The sequence below is a fragment of the Ctenopharyngodon idella genome, chromosome 24 (genome assembly GCF_019924925.1).
Source record: "Ctenopharyngodon idella isolate HZGC_01 chromosome 24, HZGC01, whole genome shotgun sequence".
NCBI lineage: Eukaryota > Metazoa > Chordata > Actinopteri > Cypriniformes > Xenocyprididae > Ctenopharyngodon > Ctenopharyngodon idella.
This window is the reverse complement of record NC_067243.1, coordinates 22,040,515-22,056,689: the sequence shown is the minus strand read 5'-3', so window position 1 is coordinate 22,056,689 and position 16,175 is coordinate 22,040,515. Positions and strand designations below refer to the sequence as shown.

Here is a 16,175-nt window from a genome sequence, read left to right as displayed (position 1 = left end):
TTTGTTTTTCCTTATTTTTGTTTGTTTGTTTGTTTGTTTTGTAGACAACAAATGAGATTTTAAATGCAAATAAATTACTAGGAAAATAAGCAAAACAAATATTCTAATAAATCGATAAAGCAGTTCATAAAAAATAAATAATGGAGGTCACTAAAACTAATAAACAAAATAAACTTAAAACATATACTTTTCTATAAAGATAAATATAAATGACCATGTACAAGAACAATCAGTTATAGCACGTGCTTTCTTTTGTATTCTAAATATTTATTATATAGCCGACTTGCGATACCGGCATATCACTTTGTACTTTAATATTATATTGAGTTGTTCAGGAAAGATAAATATTGAAGAGTGACGCAATATTGCCTCTTTAAACCCACCACAAGATGTCGATATACATCCACGAAACAGTTCAGCGATGTTTACGCACCTAAATATCGTTTTATTAACATCCTGAATTCGTCTAGAACTCACATTATATATCAAAAATAGTTGTTGACAATCAAAATACAATTAAAGACGCGAGAAAAGGAAGAAACAGTTACTAAATGTGATACATGCAAATCTCGCAGGTAAATCCCTCCCACACGTCTACATTTGCTGAGGCTCGCCGTAATGTCAACACTTTCACGCATTCCGATTGGACGGGGATTGTTTTCACCCGCAGGCCCCGCCCACATTACAGCTGATTTCTCTCCTCCCACTGATGATGGCCTGTCCCAAACACAAGACAAAAACAAATCGCACATACAAAGGGACGTAAATACTAGCGTGTGCTCTGTTAGCGACGGCTCATCTGTTCATCTTTCCACTGGCTATTCAACCTCAGACAAAGATGGTTTCTCCTGTCACTGTGGTAAGTCTGTTACCTCTTTTCTCTATTAAAGCTTTTCATTAAAACACCCGTGTATAATCGACATTATCACTTCATAAAGATGTGATATCAGTTAAACTGAAATTGGCATTGCATATGCATTCATAAGTTTTTAAAGTGATCATTTTCGTTTCGTATTCATGTATTGCTTACCTCCGCCAACCTCCTTTTATATTTTTATGTCATATAAACATGATAGCTATTTTAAAAATGATGCTTATGACTTGTTTTTGCTGTTAAGGATACGCTGACATCACTGTTTGTTTTATATGTATATTTTTGTCCATGCATCCTTGAGTCTGTTATCTTTGGAATAACAATGAGCACGTGATTATATCCAGCATGCTCGTGTGTGCTTTACCTCTACAAACAATGCTACATGATCATGAATTGTGCTGGTTTATTTATGCAAAGATTCCATTGATCTATAATTAAGCAAGCACTGTGCAATTCGCTATGCAGTGTTATTTTGCATGCTCAGTATTTCCCCATTTTCTCTGCTTTCATCTCCTGTCAAAGGGCTTTATTCAAAGGAAACACTCGTGACAAACCTTTATTCCTCTTTCATACAGACATTCTGACTGGAAAAGAAAGTCAGAAATCCCAGTTTGTGCAGTTTCTCTTGACATGATGTAGTTGCACTGTTTCAGCAAAACCTTTTGTTTAAAATGTTTTCAACACCTCTTTTCACTAATGGTTTTTGAATTATATGGTGTATGACCAACTACATTTAGGTTATTTATATGTTTTCATGTTATTTTTCATAAATGTGAAATTGGGGCAAGTTGTCACATGTGTTTTAAGTGTGCAGTTTTATACGATTTATTAATCTGAGTTGGCAAAACAGTAGTTTGATATTTTTATATATAACTTTTTACACACATTTCATAAATTGTTTTGAGGTTCATAGATGTTTTACTGTTTCATTTTTTTCTAAAAAAAAAAAAAAACATGTTGAACAGCAGATTCTTATTGTGACAACTTACCCCACGTAGGCCTGGTTTTATAGATAGGGCTTAGATTAAGCCAGGATTAGGCGTTAGTTCAATTAGGACATTTAAAGGGATAGTTCACCTGAAATTATCCCATAATTTACTCACCCTCAAGCCACCCTAGGTGTATATAACTTTCTTCTTTCAGTCAAACACAATCGGAAAATATTCTGGCTCTTCCAAGCTTTATAATGGGAGTGAATAGTAACCGATGCCCAAAAAAAGCACATTCATCCATCATAAAAGTAATCCATACGACTCCAGGGGGTTAATAAAGGCCTTCTGAAGCAAAGCAATGCATTTTTGTAAGAAAAATATCCAACTTCATAGACTATAATCACTAGCTTCCGGTAACGTTCGTCCGCGCGTTCACGAGAGAGTCGAGTTCCGGTGTAGGATGTAGGAGTAGCGTAAGCTTAGGTGAGAGTAGACGCCTCTTGTGGTTAAAAAAAAAAAAAAAAATGCAACAAACTCAAGCTCCTTCAACATTTATTTTTAAAAATTCTCGTTTTCTAATTCATGACCGGTGTTTTGTTTTGCTCTATCCTCTGCGCTTCCGCGTTCATCAATACGTCATGCATCAGGTCAAAGTTCACTCTTCCGCCAGAATCGACTCTCATACAGAAGCCAGTGTTACAAATATGGATATTTTTCTTACAAAATGCATCGCTTTGCTTCAGAAGGCCTTTATTAACCCCCTGGAGCCGTATGGATTACTTTTATGATGGATGGATGTGCTTTTTTGGGCTTCAAAATCTCAGTTACTATTTACTCCCATTATAAAGCTTGGAAGAGCCAGGATGTTTTTTAATGTAACTCCATTTGCGTTTGACTGAAAGAAGAAAGTCATATACACTTAGGATGGCTTGAGGGTGAGTAAATTATGGGATAATTTCCATTTTTGGGTGAACTATCCCTTTAAGTAGCTTTTATAAACAAGCTTTAGAAAAAAAAAAAAACAGTACTGGTGTTCATCTTGAAACAAAACAATGGCACTGACATATTTTAATATAGGTCAGTGCAAGTTGCTTTCAGTTAAAACAGCTCAATCATGCACTTTAGTCTGTAGGCCCCTTATAAACCAGGAGGGAGTGTGACAACATGCCCCACTGTTAGGCCTAATGAACTGTATTGTGTTATCTATTTTATTTAGCAAACAAAATTAGTTTCTATTTGTCTATGAAATGCTGTGCTTGGGTAACATGATTTGGAATTTTTAGTAAATAGTCATTTAGGGGACGCATGTCTCCAAGTGAAATAAAAAAAAAAAAAAAAAAATATCCAAATGATTATAAGTAAATAATACATTAAAACATTAGCGTGTAGCCTACAAATATTGTTCAGTTAAATAAACATTGAAAAAGCAGATTTGTTTTGTCTCGTCAGTTGTCAAACATTGCAGTTTGAGATTTAATCCCTCATTTTAATACAGTTGTCACTCCCGCACCTTTGCAGTGTGTACTTAGCATCATAAAAAATAAAACTTTATTCAAATTATGAATGGGTTATACACAGAAAGTGAGCAAAGAGCGCTGCTTTTATAATCAATGAAGCTGAGTTTAGTCACATGCTTATGTAGTGACTTGTCTTTGTTTTAGGGGACGCATTTCTCCAAGTGAATTAACATACAATTATTACTGGGAAAGTCCCATCAGCACAATGGTTATAGTTAATGGATAGTTCCTTGTGAGTTTCACACCTATAACCTTTCATTTACCAGCCCACATTCATAACCACAAAGCTTTACCGCCTCCATTTTAAAGAACTGCACCTCAAGTCTGCATTATAAAGAGCTCATGCTGTGTGCCGACCATCTCTTCACATCAGCTGGCTACAAATTAGAAGTCTCTGTATTTCAGTGTGACCTTTCTCAGACTGCGGGTACACCAGAATCTGATTAAAATATACACTTGCTAACAATAGCCTTTTTCCACTTCCCCCACGGGCAAAGACTTACACTACAAATTCCAAGACTAAGCCAAGACCAACTGACATGGACTAAGAAGAGGATTAGGACAAGAAAAGCTTTTTTTTTTTTTTTTTTTCTCCCCCTTCAGTTAATATAGGTTACTATTGTTCATAGTTACTGTTAGGAGGTTGTTCTTGTGATATTACTTTTCAAAAGAACATGACCTGCAATTTTTGCAAATTTTTGGTTCCTCCTTCACTTACATTCTAAAGTCACAGAGACCATAATATCATAGAGATTTGGTGCTGGGCTCTATTGACCTAAGCATCCACCTAGCAACACCCTTGCAACCAACCCAGAACATCATAGCAAAACCCGATTTTCTTGAGAATAGGATTCTCAAGGTACCAAAATTTCAGTAGTCAGGACCAAAACCAATCAAATTTCACAGTTATCAGTACCATTTTTGGTAATATAATACCGTAATATTTTTTTGTATTTAACTATTTGAAAATTAATAAAATATTTAATAAAATAAATAAATAAATGAAATTAGTTAATTTTAATAATGATTATAAGTAAATAATACGTTAAAACATTAGCATGGTAGCCTTTAAATATTGTTCAGTTAAACATCGCATTAAAAAATTACACAAAAAGTTAGTAGAAAAATGAAATTTTGACATCAGATTTTTTTTTTTCTCGTCTGTTGTCAAACATCGCAGTTTCAGATTTAATCCCTCGTTTTAAAGGGTTAGTTCGCCCAAAAATGAAAATAATGTAATTTATTACTCACCCTCATGCCATTTCAAAACTGTAAGACCTTCGTTCATCTTCGGAACGCAAATTAAGATATTTTTGTTGAAATCCGATGGCTCAGTGAGGCCTGCATAGCCAGCAATGACATTTCCTCTCTCAAGATCCATCAATGTACTAAAAACATATTTAAATCAGTTCATGTGAGTACAGTGGTTCAATATTAATATTATAAAGCGACGAAAAACAAAACAACTTATATAGTGATGGCCGATTTCAAAACACTGCTTCAGGAAGCTTCAGAGCGTTATGAATCTTTTGTGTCGAATCATGATTCGGATCGCGTGTCAAACCGCCAAACTGCTGAAATCACGTGACTTTGGCGCTCCGAACCGCTGATTCGACACGCTAATTCATAACGCTCCGAAGCTTCATGAAGCAGTGTTTTGAAATCGCCCATCACTATATAAGTCATTATTTTTTTTATTTTTTTTGGCGCACCAAAAATATTTTCGTCACTTTATAATATTAATATTGAACCACTGTACTCACATGAACTGATTTAAATATGTTTTTAGTACATTAATGGATCTTGAGAGAAGAAATGTCATTGCTGGCTATGCAGGCCTCACTGAGCCATCGGATTTCAACAAAAATATCTTAATTTGCGTTCCGAAGATTAACGAAGGTCTTACGGGTGTGGAACGGCATGAGGATGAGTAATAAATTACATTATTTTCATTTTTGGGTGAACTAACCCTTTAATACATATGTCTCTCCCGTACCTTTGCAGCATGAAAAATAAAACTTTATTCAAATTATGAATGGGTAATACACCGAAAGTGAGCAAAGAGCCTACTGACTGAGTGAAAACTCCTGTTATTATAATCAAAAATCTGTCTATACTGCACAATAAATCTCTTATTTACATCGTCTTTGTACTTTTGTTAGTTATAGTAAAATGATTTGCGAGCATGCAGATCTCATGCTGAACAAACTCTGGTGTATTGAGCGGATTCTTACTAACTTAAACACCTCTGAATCGCGATTGCACTCACGCTCAACAAACATGTCTGTTATTGGCTACAATGCTCAACGCTGCAAAAACACATTGTAAATAGAAACCTTTGATGCTCTTCACAGAGCGCTCTCACCATTTGAAAGCAGCGCCTATTAGTGGGTACCGAATTGATCAGGTAATCAATACATGGTACTGCAGAAAGACTGGTACGTTACGTTTTTAAAATGTAAGTATCAACTTGGTACTGAAGCACTTTTGACAACCCTACTTGAGAACATGATAGAATTCAGTTCTACATGTACTAGTTACACATACATTTCTGTAAGAAATCTGCCCACTCTTTGACAGCTTCATTTCAAGATTAAACATATTGTAAATTGTATTTATGACAGCTACTGCTCAATGTGGTGTGAAGTCTAGAATCACCCAGTTTTGTAATGGGGAGGATGTGCAATCAGACTCATATGACCCTAATGGGTCACAAAAGGAGCTGTATGTTCATAAATAGATTGAGATGTAAGTCAGTACTTCATCGTGTGGGTCGAAATATGCAAAATTCTTCCTGCCTTGTTTTCATGGGCTGGTAAAACTTTGACATATTTCTCTTGGGTTGGGTATACTTCTGAGATTTAGCTATTGTCATAGTTTTTATTCATAATATCTCACATTTCCAAGAAAACACATGGATCATATTTTACTTATATGCTTCTTGTTAAGTGTTTTTATCACCTCTAATTGTTAAATGTAAGAAAAGCCCTGTGTCGATTATTTCTGACTCACATGATAGTGTGTTTCAGTTCCCATGAATACAACTTCAATCTCTCTTTTGTCCTACAGGTCAAGAGCGAGGGGCCAAAGCTTGTTCCGTTCTTCAAAGCCACTTGCGTCTATTTTGTTCTGTGGCTGCCCACCTCGAGTCCCTCCTGGTACAGTGCCCTCATCAAATGTCTGCCCATCTTCTGTCTTTGGGTTTTTCTGCTCGCTCATGGCATCAGCTTTTTAGGTGCCCACTCCAGTGCCAGGAAAATCCTGGCAGGACTTATTTTTTCAGCTTTGGGTGACGCATTTCTCATCTGGCAAGAACAAGGCTACTTTAGTCATGGTGAGTTAATTCATTTGTTTACCTCTGATTTGATTAGAAAAGGATTAAGAGTTATTTGCTATGTGGGTTGATGAGAAGGGAAAGATATATCATCCAGAGGACTAATAATTATGTTTATCAGAAGCTCTCCCTGTTGGAAAAAAAAAAAAAAAAAAGCAGCATATGCTGGTTAGGTATGTTTTGAAGCATTGCAGCTGGTTTGAGCTGGTTTAAGATAGTCCTTAGTTGGTCCTTAGCTGGTCATGAGCTTTTTTTAAGCTGGTCAAGTGCTGGTCCTAAGCAACTAGCTCCAGCTCAGGACCAACCTAAAACAGCTCATGACCAAATAAGGACCAGCATAAACCAGCTGCCATGCTTCAAAACATACCTAACCAGCATATGCTGTTTTTTTTTTTTTCAACAGGGTCTGTGTCAATATAACATTGTATTTAACTTTTTAACACTTCCAAATTCTGATTTAATGAGTTAATGCAGCTCTCCACTATCAAGCAAGAAGTTTTATGTTCAGCAGCTCTTGTACTGAGAAAGTCGTTCAGAGGTTGAATGAGGTTTTTTTTAGGGCAGGGTTGAGGGTTGGGACAAACCATTCTCTCCAAACATACCCTTGGGAACCACATAATTACTCAAGTTTTCCTTTGGAACAAACAACAGTGTTATGGTACCAAGACTAACACGTTTCTTGATATATCCTGTACAAAATATATTTATGATAAATGATTTCATTCAGGGGTGTCCAATCCTGCTCCTGGAGGAGCCCTGCTCCTAGAGACCTTCCTGCAGAGTTTATCTATAACCTTAGGTAATCACATTTGAACAAGCTATTCAGGGTTTTCAGGATTACTCGAAAGTTCTAGCCTGGTGTGTTGCAGGAAGGTGGCCCTCCAGAAGCAGGATTGGACACCCCTGCTTTTATTATGATGCTTTCACTGAATACTCAATTCAATTGTATTTGCCTAACAGGACTGCTAATGTTTGCCATCACCCACATTCTCTACTCTTCGGCCTTTGGGATGAAGCCCCTCAACTTGAGAGCAGGTCTGGTCATCGCTGTCATCTCAGGCCTCAGCTACACCCTTCTTTACCCCTACCTTTCTGGTCCCTTCACCTACCTGGTGGCTGTTTACATTGCTCTTATCGGCTTCATGGGCTGGAGGGCCATCGCTGGAGTCCAGCTCGCCAATGACCTCTGGACCTGGACGAAACTGTCGGCCTGCCTCGGAGCCGTCCTCTTCATGGTATCTGACCTCACCATTGCCGTCAACAAGTTCTGCTTCCCTGTGCCCCACTCTCGAGCCATCATAATGGCGACCTACTATGCAGCCCAGATGTTGATCGCACTGTCGGCTGTGGAATGCCAAGATGCCGATCGGAAAAGAGCCTGAAGAATCACACATTAACAAACCATCCCCTAATGACTCCACATCATTAGCAGCTGCACAGGTTCAAGTTCCACTTCCAGAAACCTCTGGTCCATCCACAGTTCCCCTGTCTGAGCATGACTGGGATATATTGGTTATAGTTGAAGAATCGCCAGTTTAAAACCATGTAAGACCAGACCAATGGGAGAATTCTTACTAGATTCATGTACAAGGTTTGATAGTCTTGGTCTTTAGCCTCTTGACTTGGTCAGGTCTCTTACCATAGTTCCTCAGTCTTACCATACCACATTCCTCTAGTTACCACTATTTTGGTGTCAAGACAGTTTTGGAGTTCTGATTACTAGGTCCTCAATTTACCCTACTTCCTTACCTTAGTATCTTCTCCATTTCAACCGAGACTACCCCAGTGTCTTCTCATTGTCTCTGATATCTTGTCCACTTCAGATAGTCCTTAATGGCTCATACTGTGAACAAAGAGAGAGTCTTGAGTGACTAGTGTTCATCAGGAACCTACTTTCAGGCCTGCAGAATGGACCAGAAAACAATACAAATGGTTCAGGTTTTTCTTAGGGGCTGGTTTCCCCGTCTCACCGTAGATTTCCCAAACGTAATCAGAGGGCAGCATGAAAATAATTTCATACTAAAGCAGATATGTTAGCGTAGTGCTGCTGTATTGAAAATCAATGCACAATCTTTGCTGTAGTATTGTGAGGTATACCTTAATGCTTATCCTGTGTCACTGACACATTTTAAAGTGTTGATTAAGTGTTGAGTTAGTACACAACACATGTGCTGGAGTAGTTGTCTTGCCTCAAATAGGCCATCAAGCCCAAATGACTGCAACCAGTGCTAGTGTTGTCTCTTGGATGAGGCTATCCTTAACTAAGATTTGAGATGTATTTAAAAAAAAAACGGGGCAAGACTCTCATAAAAAGGGAAGGCGGTCTCTTTCTTGGAGGTTATTCGGTGACAGTTTCTGTTATCTTTTCCTTGGGTTTCTGCCAAGTCAGCAGCATTGCTCAATACCTCTACCACAAGGAAATGGCAAATAAGTACAAGTTGTACTGTTATTTTACTGTCTGTATAGTATCAGATAATGTTTGTAAAGAGGGCGTGATGTCAGATAATACTCATGTATCGAGCTTCCAACCACTTTCATATGTCTATTGCCAGTAGGAAGTGTCTTACTCAAGGGAAAGTGGGAAGCCCTGTGGTGAGTGAATAAACTAATGCGTCGTGCGCTTTAGATTAGGTATTTTATCTGTAAGCCAGTACTTTTTAAAAAGAATTCTCACTCTTTTCTCATCTCATTCGTATCTATTCCTCCACCTGAAAATGTGTGAATATTTCACAGTGTGATTGAGTGAAAATTTCACAGCGAGTGAATATTCTACAGTACAGTGTTGTTCTTTTTCTTGTTTGGTACTGTGCTGTATTAGCTGAATCAGGGTGAATCACAACATATTTGTAGTCATATTTAACTACAGATTTAAAAAGCATATTTTGCATAAAGAAAATGTCTATTTTAGGATCATGAAGGTGTTTTTGAATTATTTTCACGGCATTCTCATGACCGTAATGTGAAAAAAAAAATACTGTAATGCACCCAGACGTTTTACTTTTCTTAATAATTCTCATTGATGATTCTCATTAGATTTTCAATACTATAATGAGAATATTTCTGTGCCGACCCAATGTTTTTTTTTCTTTTCTTTATGGGACCACATACACTAAAATCATGCAAGTATTTTACGGTATAAATATGCATTTTTAACATTACATTAATGGTAATTAATCCATACAGTTAATATGAACTTAACTGAGATACTAAATATCAATATCAATTAATGAAAACTGGTACTAAACTAGGCTTCATTTCATTTATGCAAAATATTTAAATATAAATATTAGTTTTTTGGGGGTGAAATGTGGCCTGGACATTTTTCAGACAGGCTTTGTGAGATATTCTGCCATTTAAGCAAATAGCATGTGTACTGTACTTTATTATCATTTGATTCTGATCATTGTTTTATTCATAAATCTCAATAAGGGATCATCAGCTGATCCTTCACTGATGCTAAATGAGGGAACCGTCATCAGCCATGATGGAAAACACTGCTTGGTCTGATATGTACTCAGCTGTTGTGCCTCAGGTGTGAGTGGAAATGAGCTTTGAATGCAAACACAGCGGATCACTCAACAGTGGTCCATTTTAAAGTGATATGACATCCTCAACCTGGTCGTCTTGCACGGGATAGCAACATCCATGTACACTGGTGTGTTCAGCAAACAAAACATTGAACATTTCCGGTGAACAAAAAACTTACATTCTTTGTAAGTTCAATTTTTCTACCTTAAATTTTAATTCAATGAATTACATTTTGCTTCTCAAGTAAAACAAGCCTTCACATCAAATATGGTATCTACTCTTCTCTTTGGCCTACTGTGTTCATCATACTGATATGCACATATTGTAAACGCTACTGTCGCTATCAACATGCACTCTCACCCTCGAGAAACAGTGTGGCTATTTTTGACACATTTGCTCAATGCCAAGTTTCATAGGTTCCCTATTCGGGGGTCACACTGTCAGCAAAACATTTCAGCTTAGCAGAAAAAACCGTACATGATTTGCAAGGTCATCAAAACATCATGTCGTTTCAGAGCCATTGTGTGCCACATTACGAATCAGTAATGTGGCAGAACGATATATTGAATGAAATTATAATTGTTCGTATGATGATTTCCCCAGGAAGTGATTGAAGCGTCCCCCTTTTAGGGGCGAACACAGACTTTTCTAGTGATTCAAAGTTAATTCTTATAGTAAATGTCATGTGATGTTTGATGGTAGTTTAAATGCCTTTAGAAAGTCAATATTCCTATTCTATACTTAGCATTTCTTTTGTTCTTTGTTTACAACCTGCTGTCACCTCCCAGATGGTTAGAATTCGACCTTGCATGGTCGTTTCCTTCTCTATTGTGTAAATGCGCACTCCGTAGAGGAGAACAGGTGCCTTCTGTTTCCCTCACTGAAATGCTGTCTTTTGAGAAGTGTGGAGACAGTCACTGGCACAGGGAAGATTTCCTTTCCATCTGGCTTTGCTTTAGCTTGCAAACCTTATTCAAATGGCAGTGAGCGCGATCGTTTTACCCCCGCTTGTCAGCACTCGGGTGTTTGATGCTTTTGTGTTGGGTCGAGGGGGATGAAACAGAATGCTGGGTGTTCAGTGGGTTCAGTATTGATGACTGTGTTTAGCTATAGCAGTCCTGTTGTTAAAGATAATGAGGAATAATCCAGTTGGTTCAAAGCACACCATTGAGGGATGTAAATATCTGTACTTTTCCATTTTATCTTTTTAAACCTTCTTGATATTCTCTTTATGAGCTTGAGGCTTGAAACATAGTCTACGCACATGCTGAATGCAATTACTAAAGCCCGATTTTGTGTAAAACTGCGTTCCTAAACATGTCAGGCGACAAATCATAACATGATGCAAGTGCGTGTTGCATTCTCAGCGTCGCCACTAGGGGTGTTATAAACTCTGTTCCTCTACGGTCGGTCAGTTTTTGTTTTGTTTTTGTTTTTTAATGTCAACAGTTTGAAGAGCATCTTACTGAGCAATTTAGTTAAAATTAGATAAATAAATGGCATGTTTATAGCTAGCTACTTGAATAAACCAAACTATAAAAATAACTAAAATGATAACTAGCATCCCCCCCAACGGACGATAATTTTCTATTATAAGCGCACATAATGCATTTGTTGTCTGCCACTTTAAATGCTGTTCTAATCAGCTGCTATACCTTCTCTGATGTTAGACTGAGCATCAGTGACTGACAGGAGTCTCGCATTAGCATGTTGCTAAGCTAACGCAATAGCATGTCACTACGCTCACAATAGACCTTCTTCTTTTTATTTAACTAGTGTTTATCGATGTGTTTTCAGTATTAAGTGAAATTTAAGTATTTATATTTAACATTTCTTTCGACTCGTCCTCCATCTTGGATTGATTTTTCGCGCAATGCGTTCTGTGATCGCATTCTCTGTAAAGGATACTTGCAATTCTGTGTTAGAATGTGGCTAAACGAGATACCTTAGAATGTACACTTCATGATGGAAGCATCTATGATGCCTTGAAATGCTCTCTAGGTAGGTAGCTCACTAGCTTTGCATATTCAGACATCACATTTGAGGAAAAAGAAACATTTTATCTCTTATTTATTCTGTTTTTTTGTAGTTGTTTTTGCTTTAACACACCTTTTTTTTTTTCTAGCATCTGCTGTAAACATTACGTACAATCACAACTTTACCAAGTTTGCTTTGTATCACCTCTGCCTTTAAGAGTAAATCCAAGGGTAGTTGCTGTTACTAATGTCAAAATATAGTAAAATCTGGGTCAATGAGAAAGTCTTATAAGATACCAGTGTATTAACATTATTATTTACCATAGCTGACTGTAACTACTGTCCAGTACTCAAAGCACATACTGCAAGTGTATTCTTATGTTGGAGCTCACATCTTAACATTTAGTTACAGAAAAGTACAAAGCATCTGAGATGGACCAATATTGCTATAGTTTTTAGAATCGGATATATGTAAACATTTTCTGACTATGCTGTATGTAAGGCAGTGACAATACTTTGGTAGTGAAAGTTGTGCAGTTGTGATTGCAATCTTTAAAAAAATAGAAAAATAAATCCTTGAGGAGGTTTTATGGTCTGAAGTCTGTGAACAATATTACTAAATAAGGGAAACTCTTATTTATTGGAGTACCTCTCTCTTTCTCTTGCTATATATCTATATATTTTTACAGTTGACCCTTAACATTGTGAAGTTATGTTGTGAACGAATGCTGTTATTTTTTGCTGAGTAGATGTGAGGTCTATTCAATTTTTTGCCTTATTGTTAATGTCCAGTAGTTTAATTCCTTTCGTTATTGTGTTAAAGGACCGTAGTGCTCCTTTACTATAGTGATACTGCTATGAATGTGATTCAGTCCACGTAAGAAATAAATGCAACTGCAATGCAACTGAAAACATACTACAAGTGTGTTTGTCTCATTATTGTCAATTGAAACCTGCAGAAGATGATGAACCCTTAAAGGGACAGTCAGTTTTGGGGTTAACACATTACAAGTAATCAGATTACTTTTTTCAAGTAACTTTTTTTAAATATTTGAATTACTTTTTTCAAACAAGTAATGCAGGTTACTTTGTTTTCCCATTTATTGACTGACAGCTCTCTTGTCCCCATGTTGAGAGAAATCATAAGTGCAGAGGCGTTGTGTGCGCTGTGTAAACATTATAGTTATTGTAGATCTAGACTAAATGTGAACATGCGTTTACTCATCTCACTTACACAAAAACATTCAGTATTCCTCAAAATGAATAAAAACAGTGAAATGCAAACATAGAATATTATGCAAACCTGAAATAATTAAATGTTAAACAATACAAATATACTTTATGTGTTTAATCTCACTTTATTAACCAATGTCTTAAGATAAATGACTTAAGATAAACATCACATTTGTGTTTCTTTTCCCCCCCATTCTTCTTCGATCCAGAATGGCAGCTCAGCTGAAAGGTTTGTTTGAGCTGTTCCCTCTACTGCACAGTAGGGGTTGAACCACTTCAGATTTTTTAAAGTAGACATTTATGTGATTAAAGTTGACTAGTCGACGATGACGTCATTAATGAACAAATATGGGGCCATTCACATAGAACGTGTTTTTCCATTCCAATGTGGTACTTTTCCATTGTTTTTCTATGTAAATACACGCTAGACTTACATGTACACCGATCAGGCATAACATTATGACCGCCTTCCTAATATTGTGTTGGTCCCCCCTGCCAAAACAGCCCTGACCCATCAAGACATGGACTCCACTAGACCCCTGAAGGTGTGCTGTGGTATCTGGCACCAAGATGTTAGCAGCAGATCCTTTAAGTCCTGTAAGTTGCGAGGTGGAGCCTCCATGAATCAGACTTGTCTGTTCAGCACATCCCACAGATTGGGTTGAGATCTGGAGAATTAGGAGGCCAAATCAATACCTTAAACTCATTGTTGTGCTCCTCAAACCATTCCTGAACCATTTTTTCTTTGTGGCAGGGCGCATTATCCTGCTGAAAGAGGCCACGGCCATCAGGGAATACCGTTTCCATGAAAGGGTGTACATGGTCTGCAACAATGCTTAGGTAGGTGGTACATGTCACATGGATGGCAGGACCCAAGGTTTTCCAGCAGAACATTGCCCAAAGCATCACACTACCTCTGCCGGCTTGCCTTCTTCCCATAGTGCATCCTGGTGCCATGTGTTCCCCAGGTAAGCGACTCACACACACCCGTCCATCCACGTGATGTAAAAGAAAACATGATTCATCAGACCAGGCCACCTTCTTCCACTGCTACGTGGTCCAGTTCTGATGCTCATGTGCCCACTGTTGGTGCTTTTGGCGGAGGACAGGGGTCAGCATGAGCACCCTGACTGGTCTGCGGCTATGGAGCCCCACTTCTTGAGCGATTTGAGCTACAGTAGCTTGTCTGTTGGATCGGACCACAAAGGCCATTCTTCGCTCCCCACGTGCATCAATGAGCCTTGGCCGCCCATGACCCTGTCGCCAGTTCACCACTGTTTTAAAAGTAATTTTCCCCAACACAGGGGACAGTGTTTTGGTGATTTATTTTATTTATTTATTTATTTTTTGGTCTTTTTTAAGCTTGACAGTTCCAGTCCCCATCCACTACCATTGAATGGAAAAGAGCAGCTTGAACATGCTGCTAAATATCTCTTTTTGTGTTCCACAGAGGAAAGAAAGTCAGATGGGTTTGGAACCTCATCATATTTTTGCCAACTATTTATTCCTTTAACTATTGTGTAGATAAGTGACTAGAGGGGGATAGATCACTTTTCAACTAACATTCACAGATGGGACATTGCAGTGCAATGACCAGACAAAGCAGTCAACCGGATATCATAGTGCTCGTACTGAATTACATACACTTTGAATGTTGTGAAACCCAGACTGAGGAATTTGTACAGGTTATACCCAGACAACATTTAAACAATATCTTTATCATGATGTGGGCCTTATATACATTTGTTTGAGTCTGTTTTACAGTTAAAAGAGTTTGACAGGAAAAGTAAGACATTGATAGACATTCAAACTAAGACAGGACAGTCTGTTCTCTCCATTATAAGGTCCGACTGGTGTGTACAGCACAAGATTTGGATTTCCTGTGTGGAAACACTACTCTAAAGACAAGAGTCCAGGTCAGCTGCAAGTGAGCTGCATTCTGATAAGACATCCTGTGCTACGGCTGACGGTTGCAGAATATGAATTTCAACAAGAGCACTGGTGACCAAAAGTGGTCATAAAGAGTAGTGCAGCAACATTTGTGTATTCATACCTTATGTAATCATTAAAGACTTGTTTCACTTTGTTCTGTTAATTCTTAAACACCTCTCTTGCCAACACCCAATAACTTTGTTGATGTATTACAAAATTGCTTTGCAGCGTGTAAATGCATTTCAGAACATGTTGGCAACAATTACCTCAGTGCCTCGGGATCCTTTAAACTTCCAACTAATCATACAAACTGTATTGGCTGCAATTATGGAAATTAAGGCGCTGATTTTCTTGTGGCAATAATAATTGTTAAATCATGTGAACAAAACCTTTATTGACAATTAATGATCTGTGAGGCTGTTTAACCTTTCTTAAAAATCCCCCGAAGCAAGGAAAATAAATGTCATGTGGTAAAAGGCACATTTTCTGGCGTGACTAAGAGTTCATAAATGCAACCTTGAAGTAGCCTCCAGTTCTCAATGGCAGCTTTAAACTTAATCATTAATAAAATATCACTCTTGTCTCAGTCATTTGTTCTCAGGGGGTCATTGAGGGATACTGATCCCAGCTTCCACCTTTTGCTTTCCTTAGCCTGTATATTGAGCATTTCTTTCCCAGAATTCTTTGAAAGAGACTCCAGAAGACATTGGTCATCTTTATCTGTAGCTAAACAACCAAAATGGAACCTTTTGTGGACTGTGATGATGCATTTCCACAGTTATCACCATTGCAAATTCATATTTTCGTTTTTTTTTTAAATGTAATACACATTTATAACTATACTTTGTG

General features: G+C 37.6%; 1 protein-coding gene across 1 annotated transcript; it reads left to right on the top strand.

Moving 5' to 3' along the window:
- Window positions 1–689: 689 nt before the first annotated feature.
- Window positions 690–13,077, top strand: tmem86a (transmembrane protein 86A). Its single transcript, XM_051884956.1, has 3 exons — window positions 690–859; window positions 6,393–6,657; window positions 7,618–13,077. The coding sequence occupies exons 1-3, from the start codon at window positions 839–841 to the stop codon at window positions 8,037–8,039; spliced, it is 708 nt and encodes a 235-aa protein (XP_051740916.1). The 5' UTR covers window positions 690–838; the 3' UTR covers window positions 8,040–13,077.
- Window positions 13,078–16,175: the final 3,098 nt, after the last annotated feature.